The 18,867-nt window shown below is 45.0% G+C and overlaps 1 protein-coding gene across 2 annotated transcripts in view; it reads left to right on the forward strand.

Moving 5' to 3' along the window:
* SETD1B (SET domain containing 1B, histone lysine methyltransferase) overlaps positions 1-18,867 on the forward strand; it is a 396,685-nt gene that overhangs the window by 322,179 nt on the left and 55,639 nt on the right. For both annotated transcript variants that reach the window (XM_078667538.1, XM_078667539.1), the window contains exons 15-16: positions 6,926-7,057; positions 13,083-13,202. In XM_078667538.1, the coding sequence (XP_078523664.1) occupies positions 6,926-7,057; positions 13,083-13,202 (252 nt within the window). The remainder of the gene's footprint in view (positions 1-6,925; positions 7,058-13,082; positions 13,203-18,867) is intronic.

The following is an 18,867-nucleotide window of genomic DNA, read 5'->3' on the forward strand; positions in this document are numbered from 1 at the left end:
ACAGCAAAGGCTGTGGATCCACTCAATGCCCCTCTTTCTGAGGTCCTTCTCTTCCTTCTTTCTCTTGCCCAGCAGGGCTCTGCTCTGGGCACTATCAAGGGCTACTTTTCTGCCCTTTCAGCCTTTCTCAGGCTGCCTGATAAACCTTCTTTGTTCAAGTCCCCTATTGTTAATAGATTTCTTAAGGGCATCACACACACGTTTCCTCCTGTTCCGTTTGTGATGCCTCAGTGGGACTTGAACCTGGTTCTTACATTTCTGATGTGCGCTCCCTTTGAGCCACTTCACAACTGTCCTCTACGCCTTCTATCTCTGAAGACTGCTTTCCTGGTTGCCATCACCTCTGCCAGGAGAGTGAGTGAGCTCCAGGCCCTTTCTTGTACTCCACCTTTCCTTTCTGTCCATCCGGACAAAGTGGTGCTGCGTACCAAACCTTCTTTCCTGCCCAAGGTCGTCACGGCCTTCCACATCGGGCAGTCTATCACCTTGCCAACCTTCTTCCCGCCACTGCATCACTCTAAAGAGGAAGAGCGGCTCCACCGTCTGGACCCAAAACGTGCGCTCTCATTCTACTTGGATCGCACACGCCAGTTCCGGGTGGATGACCAACTCTTTGTTGGTTACGTGGGCGCGAAGAAGGGGAAAGGGGTGCACAAGAGGACCATCTCTCGGTGGATCATCCTGTGTATCCAGGCATGCTACTCCTTGGCTAGGAAGGAGCGTCCTGCTGGATTGCGGGCTCATTCTACCCGAGCCACGGCGACTACCACTGCCCTGGGCAGGGGAGTGCCCTTACAAGACATCTGTCAGGCAGCTACGTGGGCTTCGCTGCACACGTTTGCGAGACACTACTGCCTGGACAGCCAAGTCCGGAGGGATGGCTTCTTTGGCCGTTCCGTCCTCCGGGACTTTCTGGTGTGAATATTGGTTCGCAGACCCACCACCGGGGTTGGTATTGCTGGGGTATCTATTCTAAGGTAAGGAATCGAATACTAACGTGTCTCTTTCAGATGCACAAGTTACTACTTGTGTAACGATATATCTGTAAGAGACATTAGTTAGTATTAGATTCCTTACCGACCCACCCATCCTCCCCGTTCTGCGAACCAATATCTAGGGTAGGGTTGTCCCCTTTCAGGGCCCTAGTTTCAATGGCACCAGTGTTGGTTTTTAACATGGCTCTGCGTTTCTGGCGCGGAAAAGCTGTGTCTAAGACTGACGTCAGCACGCGGAGGCGGCGTCTAAGTACTTCGACGACGTCATCCCGGCGCCCACGACGCTTACGACGGACGCGGAGCCGCAGACGACGCCTACCGACGCACAAGGGTACTGCTACGCAAAAATTTCCGGATCCAGTCTGACGCCTGGGGATATTCTAAGGTAAGGAATCTAATACTAACTAATGTCTCTTACAGATATATCATTACACAAGTAGTACTTGTGCATCAGGATCTGAGGAAGGAAGGTTCAGGGAGCCCCTAAATACTGAATTTAGGGGCGATACAGGTAGGGCAAGGACAGGGACCAATGGGTCTCTGTCCTGGGGTGAGTACACCCCCTAGCCTGCTCCTCTCCTGTGGGAGGGGGGCAGGAGCCTAGCTGGGATTGGGCAGAGCTCCCCATCTACAAGATGGCCGGAGCCCGGGGTTGTGCTTCACCTAGTCTCCCCCACCTGAGGGGTGGGGTTGGCACAGGCTGGCACACCTGATCTGGAGAAGCTCACAGAGGCGGCATGCCTTTGAATCTTCCTCCTGCCCATCCTGGGGGAGGAGACCTAGCACCTCGCCCAGGATGTGCATGGTTGCAGGCCCAGGAGACCTGGGGCTCTCCACCCAGGGGTTCAGCAACATGTCTGCTGTGTGGCAGCCTCTGCAGCCACTCCGCCCAGACGTGGATTGTAGGTTAGGATTTCAGAGGGCATCTCTAAGATGCCCTCTGGTGCATTTTACATTAAATCCCACACTGGCAACAGTGCGGGTTTAATGTGCTGAGAAGTTTGGTACCAAACTGGTCAGTCTTCAGTGTAGCCATTATGGTGCTGTGGAGTTCGTAATGACTACCTCCCAGCACCCTATACTCTTAATGGCATCACTGCACTTACAGTGCCCAGGAATGGCCCTGGGTATTGTAGGGGCACAGGGCTCATGCACCTGTGGCCACACCTCTGGCATGGGGCACCCAGCTAGAGGGGTGACTAAAGTATGCTAGGGCCGTGGGTTCTGTGGGCATGGCACACAGGGATGTGTGCCATGTCGACTCTTGGTTTAGTTCTGTGCTTAGGCACTCAGCCTGCAAAGGCAGTGTGTGGGTGCGAGGGTACAGGGCCCCTGAGGGTGGCACAATAAGTGCTGCAGCCCTCAGGGGTCTTCTCTGGTCACCATGCCTTGGTATCTAGGGTACCATTTACTAGGGGCTGACAGGTGGCCAGAGATGCCAATTCGGTTTTTAGTTTCAGCACAGTTTTAGGGAAGGAACACAGGCCCTGGGTACCTGTTTGGCAGGAACCCAGGGCACACTCAGTCAAAGCACATCAGCAGTTCAGAAAAAAGTGGGGGTATACCAAGGCAAGAAAGATGGCACTTTCTCACAACACTTGATGTACATTGACTTGTAGATCGCTTCCCAACCACAATCCCCACATAATGTACAGCACTCCATCGCTCCATAGCTAGGCCTGCACTCTTTTGGTTATGCTTTTAAAACGTTACCACAAACAATCCTGATTTTTTTTGTACTTTGTTAGCAGTCCCAAATGATTTCCTCAACTGCTTTTATTTAGGTACTTCTTCAGTCTTCTGTTTCACTCATTACTTTTCTCTTTCTCACTCTCATTTCTTCAGCAGCTCTTCTCCCGACCATCATCTTTTCCTCTTACGTTGGTTTGTCAGGGCCTGTGGTGGCAATGGCCCTGGGGTTTGAGATGCCCACTGCTCCCTAACTGTGGTTCTATTTTACTACCCTATTTGAGGCAACAAGGCCAGTTTGCCATGTGTTCATACGAGCCCATGGCACCCTTGCTCTGCCACTATTTTGTCCATGACCTAACTCTTCTATGTCAAAACATAATTAGCAAATGTGTTGAATCGGAATCAAATACTTTCCGAGTTATGAATCTTTACAGTTTTCAAAAGTTGACACTTAGTGCAATTATTGGGAGCGGTAATGTTATCCTATTGGGGAAAAACATGTATTGCATTCGGGCACTTAACAGCAATTTACGGGACTGTTCTTCTGAACTTAAGGTGAGTATGGGGCCACACTAACAGGTCACATCTGGAGGATCTGGGGCGTCCGGGTACAGTGGTGTGTCACAGCGTCGGGTGTCCCGTTCACTTTAATGGTGAACAGTCTTGTTAGGAAAAGTAAACCAGCTGGGACTGCAGGACCAGTCCCTGGGAGCTCACGTGGGAAGCTCAGCCCTCTTGAGTCCTTCTGGCATGTGGGGGCACCACTGTTCCACTTCTCCTCGGGCTGTGGGGCTTGCCTCGGGTGTGGGGTGTATTTTGGCGTCAGATTTCTGTGCTGGGGTCACTCATTGTTGGAGAGGACCTGCAGAAAGAGGCTGCGGGCAGTGACTAGATGTCCAGTCTGGACAAACCCATGGGTGGGCTTAGCTCCTGTTGGTCTGGGGACCCTATTGGCACTGTCACCTCCCTTGAACTCTAGTTGCGGAACGCAGACGCATAGGTACTTTGAGTCGATGGGTGGCGGCGGTCAAAGATACACTTTTTGTCTTTGGTTTCTGCAGAAGGGGGCAAACAAGGCAGCTGGGACACTCTTGTTGTGCCTCTCACTGTCCTTGAAGTCCCTCGACATGCAGGTCGATTTTCCTCAGTGTTAATTTTCGGTCTGGGTACATCAAGCCTTGGCTGCTGCAAGGGATTAAGTATCCCAGGAATTGGTACCTAGCGGCTCTGGTCAGTCCTGGCGTCCACACACTTGAAGGAGGACAGAACTGACCTGTAGGAGCACTGCTATCTCTTCTTAGGTGGCTGATGCATCGGTAGTCCAAGTGAGCAGCAAGTCGGTGAACTAGGTCTTGCTTCTTTGGTGCCTGCGGCTGCAGGGGAGTAGCTCCTCTACTCCAAGGGAGTTTTAGGGCAATTGGCAAAGCACTGTTAGGCCTCCACTTTTTCGTAGAGTCTGCTCAGTGGCAGGATTAATCAGTTGCTCCACGAGGGTTGGTTGCAGAAGGCAGGCTGGCAGGTTTGGTGCCAAGTCAGTCGTGCTCCTCTGTTCTCGGGTCAGCAGTCTTTTTTGTTCGCTCTAATTTTTTTGCCAGTCAGAATCTGAAGTCCTGCTAGGAGGGGGTCCCTAAATACTCCATTTAGGGGTCATAAGGGGAGTGAGGAGTAGTAGCCAATGAGCTACTTACCCTTGGGGTCACTACACCCCCTAGAGGACCACTTCCTTTTGGGATTGGGCATCACCCTGTCACAGCATTCCTAATTCCACCACACAAGATGGTGGACGTTCTAAATGTGTATTCTCTTTAAGCTGGTCACCTTAGTGACGTGTCCAGCCTGGCAGTGCAGCACGCATACTGCATAGCTATTTCTCCCGCCTGTCCTGGTGCCAGATGGGCCTAGGGCAAGGGTTGGCATTTCACCTTTCTGGGGAAGTTTTGGGTCGCATATCAAAGAAGGCAAAGGCCTTTAAAGTCGCCTGTCTTGATATGCTGATTTCCCAGTCTTCTTGGACGGGAAGGTGTCAAACACCTCTCTCCAGAGCAGGCATTATTTCTGTCCTCCGAGAGCGGTGCTCTAACCTCCTAGGTGGTCAGAAACTAGTCTGTGGTGGCAGGCTGGACTAATTCAGTCAGCCAACACACTAGGGGGCTGGTGGGTTTCAGGGGTACCTCTAAGGTACCTTCTGGGTGCATTTATTAATACATCTATCACTGGAATCAGTGGGAGTTTATTAATATGAGGTGTTTGATACCAAACACCATAGTTTTCACAGAAACCATTATGCAGCAGCGAAGCTTGTTTTTACCAGTGCCCAGTACATACCTTAAGATGGCTTGCCTATTCACTTGTTCTGTCAGTAATTGAAATGGTCAGCACCGGGGCATATCTTCTCATGTTGATCTTTCCTCACTTGTAATATAAGGATACCCTGCCTTATGGTTGTAAGGCTTTCTGTAGGGGTGACTTACAAATATTACATGCAGTGTTAGGGGTCATGGCACACAACGGAGTGCCTTGTCGTGTTTTCACTTGTCACGCAGTCTGCAGTGGCAGTCTGTATGAGTTTGGTGCTGGGTCCCTTAGAGTGGCACAAGATATGTTGCAGCTCTTAAGGATCCTCTTTAGTACCTATGCCTTAGGTACCAGAGGTACCACTTAACTAGGGACGTACAGAGGTGCAAAAGGCCTGGTCATTTCCCCAAGGCAAGACAAATTGTCTTGTTTTGGGGAAGGAACCCTGGCACTGGGGATCTGGTTAGCAGGAACCCAGTGCACTTCAGTCAAAGTTGCATCAAATACCAGGCAAAAAGTGTGGAGACTACTATAACAAAAACCCAGTTTCCAACGCATACATACATAGATACTAGATCTATATTTAGAGTAGAGCTTGAAAATTACTAAGAGTGAAGGGTTCATAGTAATCTGGTTAATATTTTTCCCTTTTTCACTTAATCTTAATATTGCCTTGTTTTCTTGTGGAAAACAGGATGAGGAATTTGTTTGTTGTTGCAGCAGTTCAGCATTCTATACTGACCATCTAAATGCATCTTGGGGAATCCAATAGGAAACAGGTACTTTCCTTAAACGATCATACCAAAACCTATATGAAGACCAAAGAGATTTGGGGGAACTGATTTTGGCCTAAATCAACACATCTTGAAAACATCAAAGATTAGGCGTGGCATTCTGGACAAATATTTGTGACTCAGTTCTTTACTAGAGAATTCTTCCTATTTTAAAATGTGTTTGCTGGACTTTCTAGTTACATTATACATGACGGGAGGGCCTAGAGAGATGTGGAAAGTCATTCAAAAATAGATAGTTCAGAATAGCTATTGCACACAATGACGTGCCTGTCGCCGGGCTGATTAAGTAATTACATTGGACATGTTCAAGTGATTTCTCGTCAGGAAGTTTGAGTGTTGTGGTGTAATAAACTGTAGAATTATATCTTAATTTAGATTCTAAAGCTGGCCATTTCTAGTAATTGACGTTTTTTATTAAAAATGCTAACTATATGGCGCTTCCCACCTGCCTCTGCTTCGAGGCAGTCTTGCTTGTAGTTAATTGTTCAAAAATCTTTAAAATTGTGGCTAGTCAATTCACAGGAGTCATGCAGCTAGCATTCATAGTGGTATAAAGATGTGGAGAGAATAGACAAAGCTGTTTTGCATTAAAGTGGAGGGTAGTCTACTTCCAGTTGCTGAGAAGGCATAGTATATGGGTGTTTGGTTCATTGGGCGATCATGAAAGGCGTAATGATGTAGATGTGTAAAGCATAATGGTACATTAAGCTATTGGGTGCTGTGCTCGATATTGCAGACCATGACTCCCATGGGATTTTGGTTCATTGGGAAGGTATGGAGGTAGTGTAGTTCAACAAGCTCATTAATGTGGTTTAGTACTGCAAAGCTTTGAGATAGCAGTAATTGTTTGCTTCCCCTGTCTTAATTAAATTTAGTTTACGCTTGTTTGTACCTTTTGGAAAATATATGTGGGAAGAATAAAGTTTATTTTCTAAACCAAAGTGCAACAATTCTGCTCAAAAATAGTTTTTACCCCTGCCTAATAAAAAAAAAATGACACTCATTTATAGTGGCAGACATTGGTGCTATTTCCATTACTGACCATTCTCCCAATTAAAGTTCTGTATCTGGTACTCCAAGGATACCATGTTCAAACCTTTATTAAATCCTGAAAGTAAAAGTAAAAATGTTATTTATTATTTTCTGAAGGGAATGAGTATTCCAGCCCAGCCCCACGCTTCCACTCGAGCTGGATCCGAGCGAAGATCAGAGCAGCGAAGGCTACTGTCATCATTTACTGGAAGCTGCGATAGTGACCTCCTCAAATTCAATCAATTGAAGGTAAGTGAATGGTTGCACTTTTAGGCATATTACATCATTGCTTGTTGGGAAACGTTCCTTTTCTCGATTTGCATTGCAAGACTTTTTATAATGGTAAATGGGTAAAAATAAAAACAGTCATGAGTGGGAAATGGACAATGAACTTCCCACACATACCGTTCTGCTTTATTCCTTTTTCATGGAGGTTATCCTAAAGACACTTTTACAGAAGGCTCTATTCTATAAATGTACCTAGGGCTGGTTAAAGAAGTTACATTGACTGGAGTTCTTTACTGTTGTGGTATTAAATCTCCCTTTGGCATTAGCAAAATCTATTACTCAAATGGTTCATATTAAAGCTTGCTGTGTAGCCTGCACCACACAGGTGTGTTTCTAATGGATTCAGGTCCTGTCCCCTCTGTAAATACAATTGGCAGATCCCAAGTTTTTATTTATTTATTTATTTTTTGTTTTGTTTTTTGCTTTTAAGCTGCCTGTTAATAAAGACATGTGAACCGTACCAGTGCTTACAACGGGTGTTGGGCAAGCCCGTTGCTTACCATTGGTTGACTTGGTCACTTTCATTTGCTCGCTTCTTTTTCAGTGGCTTTCCTTTCACTTGTATTTGTGCCTTCCCTGGAGCATAGCTTCTTTACTATACTTCTGATTCTCTCATATTGGATCTTTCATAGATAAACATGCGTAAATCATCCCCATCTTCATGATGGGAGTCCTAAAGTGATCATAGAGAGCAATATAGTGTTAAACATAGCCATAAAAGCTTTAACTTGGCCACAAAAGTAGCCTATCCACATAATTACAAAAGACCCACACCTAGCCAGTCAGCGTAAACTACAGCATTAACCCTTCTATGCTGGGGACGGGAAACATCCTTTACAACAAAACTTTCACAACGCGGTACCATTACCACGCAGGTTTTACAACGCAAGTCGTTACAACAACTTGCGCTGGAGGGCGCTGTAGGATAGGGAATAGTTTAATTTACTATCCAACACCTTCCCTACTGTCCACGGGGACTGGAGTTGGAATAGTAAATTAAACTATTCACTATGCAGCGCCCCCCAACGCAAGTCGTTGTAACGGCTTGCGTTGTAAAACCTGCGTGGTAACGGTACACGTCGTGAAAGCACGCGTTGTACCGTCATACATCCGCTGGGGACACCACAACTCCAATTTCTATTATGTTGTATGTGAATGGAGTCCATTGAGCTCCGCTCAGTCAATCAAAGAGAAGTTGGCTATTTTTGACTGTTTCTTTATTTCTGAGAGAATATCTATAATTGCTAGGATTTTTCTTGACCTGACCAGACTAGAACATGTTTGAATCCTCTCAAAAGTATTTTTAGACCAAGTGAAACCTGTGGCAGGAGGAAGTTTCATTTTGAGAATTCTCACAAACTTTGCTTGTATTGTTTTATATCCTGAGGCAAAGGGATGGAAAAGGTCTAAAAAAATCCTCAAGTCTAGATTTTTACTATGGCTCCATAAACCTACATCAGGATATACTTCTACTTCTGAAGAAGTATGATTAGCTTTTCAAGAGCACACTTCTGACTACTGAGGACCCTATTCCAGTGGACAAGTCTGATCACCTTTGAATTCCTTTCAAGCTACCCTTAGTCCACCAGAAAATTTCCGGCCGATATAAGTGAGAAAACTCCTGGTTCCATAGCAGAAACCGTCACAAGCAACCTTGTGCACAGGGATTGGGGTATTCTTCCCCCACCAGCTCCAACAGGGACATAAATGCCACAACAGTGGATGCTCCACTGAAAAGCAATAGGAAAACTCCAAACCTTCTCTCCCTTTGTACTCTATAGCACTTTATGCCCAAAGAAAACAAATGTAACTACTTGAGGAAAACGTGAGACAATTGTCCTCTCTCTCTCCAGTCTTTCTTCCCTTAGGGCTGTCAGAAGAAATTACAAGTAAAATATTTTCAAATTTTAAACCGGTGACATAAAATGTATTCTAGATGGTGCTAACACTGTCTAAAACTTATCTTCAACCTTACCAACAATAAAATGTACTCTTTCACCAATATGGCCTACATACCTCCAACTAAATGTGAAGAATTTGCCACTTTCTTTGCAGAGAATGGTAGGTTTATTGAATTATCTCTTATATAAGGCTCCTCCATCCCTGATAACAGTACATTGATCCCCAAAGCCGAGTGGTTATAATGGAACTTTGGTACCATCTCTGAATCTGAACTACTTGAAACTATAACTAAGATCAAACCTTCCAATGTCTCATCCGACACACTGCCTATCACTTTGAACATGAAAATGACCAAATCTGCTTCCACAATGGGCCTCCCTATTAAACTCCTCACTGATGCAAGGTGTTTTCCTTGACAGTCAGAAAATAGGCCAGGTATCTTCCACCATGAAAAATCCCCACGCGAACACCAGGAATCTAAATAACATTCACCCAGTGTCAGTACTGCTCTTCTTAGGGAAGGTGTTAGAAAGCTGTGTAGCATTTCAACTATATCACTATATCCAGTCATATAACCTACTTGATGGCTTCCTGTTAGGTTAACACAATGTTACAGCATGGAGATAGCCCATTAACAAATTGAGGATGACTTCCTCTGCTTTCTTAACTCTTTGATCTGATGTTTTAGGCTGCCCAGCTGCCTTCAGTTTGGTCAGCTACTGTTCTTTGATTAACATCCTTAAGAAATGGATGACCATTGAAGGAACAGTCATAAAGTGATTTTAATTATATTAGTCTAGCTCTTCACAAAAGGTAAAAAAGGAATCTCTATCTCGAACAAATATACCCTGAAGGAGTTCAAGGGGCTGATCCGGTCCCTAACTGTTTAATCTCTACCTTGAACCACTATGTGAGATTCAGAAAAAATATGGCATTCTATATCAGTATGTGAACGTTATGCAGATTTACCTGAAGATTTCATCCCCAAAAGGCATCAGCCATCTCTCGATCACCCTTGACCTCATTCAAAAATGGATGTCCAACCACCTCCTGAAACTCAGTCCTACAAAAACTGTCTTTACTAATTTCACACCAAAAGAAATGTTAACATTCATATCTAAGAGTTTCTGGAATCCTCCTCTCCCTGAACTGCAGGAGCAAGTCATGGCCAAAAGTGCACACCACTTACAGCTGGTCTGGGGCATCAGGCATTTAATTATTGAGCTGAACTGACAACATGTTATGTTTTATGTTATGTCATCACCGGGAAGGGCATCCAGAGGCTGGTCTTTCCTCAAGCTCATCTACTACTTTGTATGAGGCCATAAGAAATGGGACCCCATCTACCTTAATATTTGGACTCTGCAATGACTCCTCATTGAGGCACGAGTCAAACTGAAGGCTGCATGCATCACCCATAAAGTTCTCCACAACTCCACACCTTCCTACCTGGTACAAAAACTGAAAACCTTGGGCACCCAATGAGAATGGAGAAGCGTTGAATCCTCGTGGTCGAACTGCCAACATTCAGGCAAGAACGTTACATTAAACAACCATTTTCCAGTTTTGTATCATCATTGTATGTTTCATAGGCTCACATGCTTGAATCATCCCCGTTGTCGAGCTGAGAGTCCCACTGTAACTTACAGTAGCAGTCCCAAGTTAAACATAGCCTAGAGGCTGAAACTGTGAGTTTGACGTGTCCTAGTGACATCATTTTAAAATAACCAAATTTCAGCCAACCGGAGATAATCAGACTGAATTATCTAAGAGAATTTAGAAGCCTCTATTCTTAAACTACTTTAGGATGTCTGTTACCGCAAAAAAGTCTTTTAAGACCTTGTGGTAAATAGAAGTTATATTCTGATGACCCTCATAAGGGGTATGTAATTTGCTGCTGGGCTGCTCTGTTTATAAAGTGAACTTTTGGACACATTTCATTCCTTATTTTTTCTTATCGCCCTCCAATGGGCGACCGCAATCCTGGAAATGTAGATAATATAGTAGTGACGCACACATAAACATAGCCACCTTAGCATCCTGGCACATACCACGAGCATGCATGATACATGCTCGAGAACATATCATTATGCCTTTTATCTTTTTATTTTTTGACTAGTTATTCAGCATTGGCAATCAAGTGTTTTTTTGGGGGGGGGGACTGGGTGGCTGGTTGGTGTATTTCGCCTGCAGCACAGCCTCAGCTGAAAGGATTGACAAAGCCAATAGGCGAGACATATTGGCCTTGCCATTGCTTGTTTTCAGAACTGTAAAACACCATTTAAGACACTGCTACTCACTTGTCAGTCCGACCCTGGATTTTCTTGAATTAACCCTCAGTCAAATTGGTGAGCGAGCTTGGTCAAGTATCTTAATAAAAAATGTCACACTTGTGGCTCCAGTTTTTCATATTTGATATCACTATAGGCCTTATTTTAACTGGGTGAGTCGGGCGCAAACAGGGACAGTGCACACTACTGCCACTGTTATGTTGCCCCTAGTGCAAACGTAAACTTGCCCTGGGGGCAGTGATTTAGTGGAAGGCAGATGGGATTTTTGAAGCAGCTGCTCTGTATTTCACAGTGCAGGTGTCACCTGGCCTGCTCTTTAAAGAGGAATAGAGATCCCCCTGCAGGGGACTGCCATGAGTGACTGGACCTGCCTACAGGGGAAGGTGGGGGGGGGCTTAGAGGTGTGTGGGACACACTGACACTGTGCCTCGCAACAGCCTCTTAGCCTATGTCCATGGTATTGCGCTGGCACACTGTTCAAGCATTTTCATCATTTGGATAATGGGCCTTCCATAATACTAAAGTACCATGTGACGCAGAAAGGGGGCTTGCACTTCTATTGTACTCCTCAGGCCCTCCATGTAATATGGGCCCAGGTGTTTGACAGAAGAAAGATGAAAGGCTTCATCAGACATAGAACATTGCACTTGCTTCTTTTTACCATAGAAGCCTACTATTTGTGTCTCTTTCAATTGGGAATTATTCCATAGTGCCTCAAAAGAATCTGCTCTGCATCTGTTCATTAAAAATGAAAAGAAGCTGAAGACTTCAGTAAATTAAGTATGGTTTTGCCTTTAGTAAACTGAGGATACCACATTCAACCTTCCATCAAACCATTTCCGGCAAAGAAGTTGAAATCAGGCTGCATCAAATCTCTTGCACCAGTTAGCTTCATCTGACTGGAGCTGTGGATGTGTAGGTGTCTTAAAATCAGGGATGGAAAACTGAGTATAGCAGCAAATCCTTATCTGTTTGTGTATATACTCTGTTCCCCCATTTGTTGTTGGTTCAATAAAATCAACAGAAACATTAATTCTTGCCTTTCAATTCTCCTAAACAAAGGTCTGTTACCTAAACTACATACTGGTTTCCTATGTTGTAGCCCCACCTGTGTCAGAATCGAAAGGTGAGTGGTTGAATATTGTGAAGCACCTGTTATTTAAAACCTGTAGGCAGAAGTATACTGATTGTGAAGAACCGCTGACAAAGTTCTTAGTGGGATCTCTTTCATGTATTTTGTATATTTTCTGCATAGTATTTAACCCACACCACCTCCCTGAGTAACCCTTGGAATGCTTTGGCTCACTATCTTGAGCGACAAGCGTCAAATTGGTCCTTGATGCTCGGTTTTGCGTCTAATAGTGAAGTAACTCATGACACTGGTGAAAGGCTCCAATTGATACAGTTGTAATCGAGAAAATGCCTAACTGCTTGAGAACCCCAGAACTAGTTCCCACAACAGGTATACAGGCCTACAGAAGACAGGATAAGGGCCAAATCAGTGGAAGGATGCATTGCAACTTAATAAGAAAATTCCATTGCTACCATAGAATATCCCGATGAATGCCCCAGTGGTTGGTGATAGAAGCAAACATTGGTTCCTCTACTTGTGTTTACACTAACTAGCAATATTTTTCTGTGTTACTTGTGAATGAGATATATATTTTACAGTGTAATGAACATTTGTAGATGCATTTTAAGGATTTTCCAATGATGGACTTTCGTCTTACCCTAAAATTGTAGTTTGGATTACAAATTCCTGCTGAAGTAGTTACCTCGCTTTTCTATTGCAGTTCCGGCGAAAAAAGCTAAGGTTTTGCAAAAGCCACATTCATGATTGGGGTCTCTTTGCTATGGAGCCAATTGCAGCAGACGAAATGGTCATTGAGTATGTCGGACAGAACATCAGACAGGTATGTTTAATTCCCATATTAACAGCAATATGTGACTTTTTTGTGACCCAACACTGCAGAATAATAAGCATGTTTTAAAGTGATAAAGAATTAGCCCATCTTGCAATCTTCAGAATAAATAAATACCGATGTGGCATCTGCAAAACATTGTGAATCTTGTGTGTCTAATTCCTTCATTCATTGGTTTGTTTGTGTATGAATTATTGAACAGGTCTGTGAGGAAACTGATATTAACAAATATGCTCTTAACTTTTTGAACACATACACTTGTTTGGAGAACTACTCTAGACAGCTTAAATCTAATCGTATTATTTGTAACTTGGAAGTCCCTCATCCATTACTGCACCATCATGATTTGCTGCTATTGATCTGCTGTTGCTATTTTTATCTGATATTTGTTTAACTTTTATAACTATTTATTAACGGTGGGTTGGCCAATAAGTTTAATACTGTAAATTACTGTATAACAACCTCCGTACTTTTAAAGTTATTTTTAACGCAACCCGGACTGTTTAACAGGGAGGCGAAAATTGCAATGTGATAACCTTGCATCCATTTAAAGTTGATTATTGATGTCAGTTTTGCTTTTACAATGTATTTTGCTGTTGGTGCTTCTTTTAAGGATATTGTTTTATATCCAAATAAAGATTAATATTATAGTACTCTAGACAAATTGTGAGTCTAATGTTACCTGTGTGCTGACTTGCTTGCCAAAGCTACTTTACAGGGCTCTTTTTCTTTTTCTGAGTGTCAGAACAGATGCGAGGAATAAAGCCAACATAACTAAATTGTAAAACTTCTGTTCAACATTTTTCTGTCTACTTCTCCTAACTGTCCACCCTTTTGTATGACGCTCCACCTCCCCCTCACTCCTTTTTTTAGGTCTCGCGCCTAGCGTTGCAGTGCGCAGCACTACTCGCGCAGCGCAAGACCTCTTGTATGGGCTTCAGAAAGCTAACCACACACTTGTGCATGTGTTTTTGCTTTCGCAGGCTGGCATTGGCTGTAGCGTGTTTTTTTTTTGTTTTTTTTAAAGAAAACGGCACGCAATTGGGCAAAGGCGGGCGCATGTCCCGCCTTTGCTCCGCCCATTCCCGTCCGTGTCTAGGACGTGTATCAGCGTGGCACAGACGACAGGCTCCCTGGCCCCCGCTCCTCTGTGGTGCGCGCACACCACTGGTTTCGATTCCGGCGTCTGCTCCTTTGTGGTGCACACGCACCACTGGTTCTGAGTTATGGCCTACGTTCCAGATGCGTGTGTACCTTCCCTCTTTATTTGTCTTTTTTTAACCCCCATCTCTTCTGCTTCCGTTTAGTTAATGTGTTTTCACCAAGGTGCATGGCGCGCTTTCACTTTCATAGCAGATCCTAACCGGCAGCGTTGCAAGACACGCAGGTCATGAGTAGCAAAAGGAAGCACATGTGCCAGCTCTGCAAAATGGGGGGCACTCGCAGGAGTTTCTGTACCCTCATTACGGTTCGTACCTCTTGCTTCTCTCAGCTCCGTGCGTTTACTGCTGGGAGAAAGGAACGCTGCCCCCGCCTCATTCACAAGTTTGGAGGTCTCCTCCTTTTGCCCAGCCCCCATCCACTCTCTTGTTTGCCCAGAGCGGAAGAAGCGGTCTGTGGCGCTGACTGACACGACCCCCGCAGGATTTCTGCTCCTCTCCCCCTCAGCAGGTCGGGGGCGCTGGCGGGAGATGAGTGCTCGGGCTTCTGATAAGGTAGGGTCACATTTGTCACATGTTATTGTCTTTTCCGGGAACTGGAGGCAAGATAAATATGCTTAGCGAAATGCGCTTATATATTCATCATGCCAAGGTCACGTTACTCCAGTCGTGAGTTTAAATGCCTAGTGCATTCTGGCCCTTGTTTCAACATCAGCCCTCCCAGGCTCTTCCTTCTCCTCCCCCCTCTTAAGGTTCAGCTGCTTCCTTTCCGGGCTCTAACTCAAGCTGTGCAGAAACATTAACACTTTCAGGCGGCTACGTTTGCAAAAAAACTCGGACTGTGCTTAATTGGAAACCGCTTCCTTGATCTGCAGTAATCTCATGCAGTACGTACACTCTGACATTTTAATTTGCGGGGATGCTTCCTCAAAGGTAGTCATTTTACTTTAGAGGTAACTTCACCTTCCGACAACAGTTTTGATGTTGCAACAAACAAAAAGGTGATTGAAGGAGTCCTTGAATTAATTTCAGGCATTTGGATCGCTCAGGGCTTCTGTCCACACTATAATTTTTCACCCGCTATGCCACTATGGATGGTACCTGTATGTGAATCAGTCTTGGTCCTGTTTCACTAGAAAAATCCAGTGCGAACTTCTGAGGCCTAAGTAGGCATGGGTAGTTATTTTTTGCATCAATTTACGCTGTGTGGTATATTTTGTGTTGCTCTGTTGGTTTTGTATTTCTCTCCAGTTTGTTTTTTGTTGCTCCTTGTGTGGGTCTGTTCTTGTTACTTAGTGAAGGCTGGTAGTTCTGATATTGCTCTAAGAGCGTCTTTACTTTTACGTTTCTCTATATTTGTTTTTGTTGCTTCCTATTGAGAGGGTTTTTGGTGTTGATCGTTATTTTTGTGTAGCTGTCTGTTGGCAATAGGCCTCGCATTACTAAAAATTAGAGCTATTGGTGTTGCATTATTATTTGCAACGCCAAAAACTCAAACTTTTACTAATGCGAAACCTATTGCATTGAAAATGCTTGTTATTTATAGCAATCACTTCAGTTTCTCCTAGACAAAACGGAAGGGTTTTCTTCTGCACCCAAACCTCTGAATAATGCTCCACAGTCATTATACCGACCTGTGAACACTGTGAACATTCAATGCCTCCCCACATGTTCATGAAATCCTGCTCAATGTTTTGAGATCCCCCTGGACCTGGCTGCTACAAAGATAGTGTTTACACACATGGAAAAGAAGTATAATACCCCAAGTTGTATTTACTCAGAAGATGTTTCTCAAGGGCAGACCACAAAACAACCATTTTTGCAGCAAATTAGTTCATGCTCCCGAAGCAAGACAACTGTAGCTAAGGGGAATCATTTAGAAGTAAAACCCAAGTACTTGCTCTCAATCATTTTGGGAGTGCATACTCGCCAAAGTTTAAAGTCCACATCTCTTTCAGGATCTCCCTGATGGATGAAATTATCAGCTTAAAAGCTATTTCCTCACAGCCTTTATAGGAGTTGTGTGGAAGTAGCTTACTTAGTTGATGGATTTGCAAGAGCATTTTGAAACTGCAATCATGCTGAATCCTAATCAGTGGTGGCTCACCTGTTTTGGTCCTTTCTCACTTGGTTCTTGTAGAAAGCTGGCTTTTTATGTAGTGTACCAAAATGAGGTACAATATGTAGAAAGTCAAGACGACACCTATTGGCTTACAGGACTTACATTAATAATCCCACTCTCTTTTGTGGTAGTGTACATGCGAGAAAGTGCCTCTTTTGCCATGGTTAGCCCCCACATTTTGCCTGGTATTGATGTGGTTTCAATTGTAGTGCAAAAGGTCCCTGCCAACCTGGTTCCCTGTGCCAGTGCTTCTTAAGTAAAAACTATTCCACAATTGGCCCTTCAGCCCCCCTGTAAGTCCCTAGTAAATGTTACCTTGGTGCTCCGGGCATTGGGACTGAAGAGGGGCCCCCTCACCTAGGCCTCTGCAGTATGCATGGCCTGGTATAGACAAAAACAACAGTCGACATGGCAGAACCTGAGGAAGACTGCCTGCACGAAAGAGCCAGAACTTCCTAGGGCAGCGGATCTGTCCCCATGAAACCTACACAAAGGACTTGAGTGCCCGCCGGATTCACGAGTCCTGCCCACTCTGCACCCGAGGCCACCGACCCAGAACAGGTCCCAAGGAGATCCTGAAGTCAAGTTCAGTTTTGGCTGAATTTCTGACAGGGGATACAGGGGATATCAGATACATAATTCAATTACTTGTTGAAAACTTCTCTTCTGCTTTTATGTGATTGCACCTCTCAAACTATAATTGCATTTACCTGAAGCTTCACTGGGAGGAACCTTTTTGCCACTCCAATATTTAAAAGGTTCCTCGGAGGTTAGCCCCCACTCATGTTTAACCTCAACCTGATACAGTCACAGCTCATGAAACATTCTTTCTAACGGATGTACAAAAGAGGGCTCAAGAATCTGACACTGCTTCTTACAGAGAATTTGCAGCACCACTGTTTGCGAGTATAACTAAAGATTTCAGTATAACTAAAGCCACATGGGGATGTAATCCCTGTACGGTTGTATTCCCAACACAGGAATATACTGTACAGGGACTACATACCCATGAGGCTTTAGTTATTCTGACAAATAGTGGTGCTGCAAATTGTCTGTAAGAAGCAGAGAGTTACTGTGTGAAAGTTACCTCTTTCTGCATGGTAGCCCCCACTTTTTGCTGAACTGCTGATGTGCTTTGACTGAGTGTGCCCTGGACTCCTGCTAATCAGGTAACCAGGGCCAATGTTTTTTCCCTAAAACTGCATTGAAACACAAATCAATTGGCATCTCTGGTCACAGGTCAGCCCCTGGTAAATGGTACCACAGGTAACCAGGGCACTGTGACCAGGGTAGACCACTTAGGGCTGCAGCACTTATTGTGCCAACCTTAGCGGCCATGTACCATTACACTCACACACTGCGTTTGCAGGCTGCCTGTCTTGGTGTAGAACAAAGTGAAGAGTCGACATGGCACACATCCCTGTGTGCCATGCCTACAACCCACTGCCCTGGCATAGATCAGCCACCCCTCTAGCTGGGTGCCCTATACCAGTGGTGAGGGTACAGGTGCATGAGCCCTGTACCCCTACAGTGTCTAAGTCAATTCTTAGAGATTGTAAGTGCAGTACTAATTAAGAGTATATGGTGCTTAGAGTTTGTCATTACGAACTCCACAGCACCATAATGGCTATGCTGAAAACTGAGAAGTTTGGTATCAAACTTCTCAGCACATTAAACCTACACTGATGCCAGTGTGGGATTTAATGAAAAATGCACACAGAGGGCCTCTTAGAGATGACCCCAGAAAAACGACCTACCACTGGTGTCCATTTTGAGTGGCTGCTTTCAGCTGCTACCACCAGACATTTTCCTGGACCCCTGGGTCGAGAGCCTGCTGCTCTCGGGAGCCTGAAACAATGCACATCCTGGTACGAGGTGCCAAGCCTCCTCTCCCAGGATGGGCAGGGTCCACGAATAGGAAGCTTCAAAGGCTTGCCGCTTTTGTGAGCTTCCCCCGGCCAGCAACCTGTCCCCACTGGTTCTGAACCCCACTTTGGGCAGAAGAACCGACGGGAAAAACAGGTGTGCCCACCTCTGCTAACTCCACCCCTCAGGTGGGGGAGTCGAGGGAAGGGAACCATTGGTCCCAACCTTTTTACCTACCTGTAACACCCCTAAATCTAGTATTTAGGGGCACCCCTGAACATTGCTTCCTCAGACAAGAACCTGCAAGAAGAAAAGAAGGACCAAACAGCTGTTCCGAAGCTAACAAGAGGAGGACGCCCACTGACGTGGCCCCAGCCCTACAGGCCTGTCCCCACCTCGAGCCTGCTCCAGCGAAATCCCGGTGTGTCCTGCAACCAGCAACCTCGAGAAACTCAGAGGACCTGCCTGCCTTCAATCCCAAGGACTCTGTGTCCCGTGAACACTGGAT

This window comes from Lissotriton helveticus, chromosome 11 (genome assembly GCF_964261635.1).
Source record: "Lissotriton helveticus chromosome 11, aLisHel1.1, whole genome shotgun sequence".
NCBI lineage: Eukaryota > Metazoa > Chordata > Amphibia > Caudata > Salamandridae > Lissotriton > Lissotriton helveticus.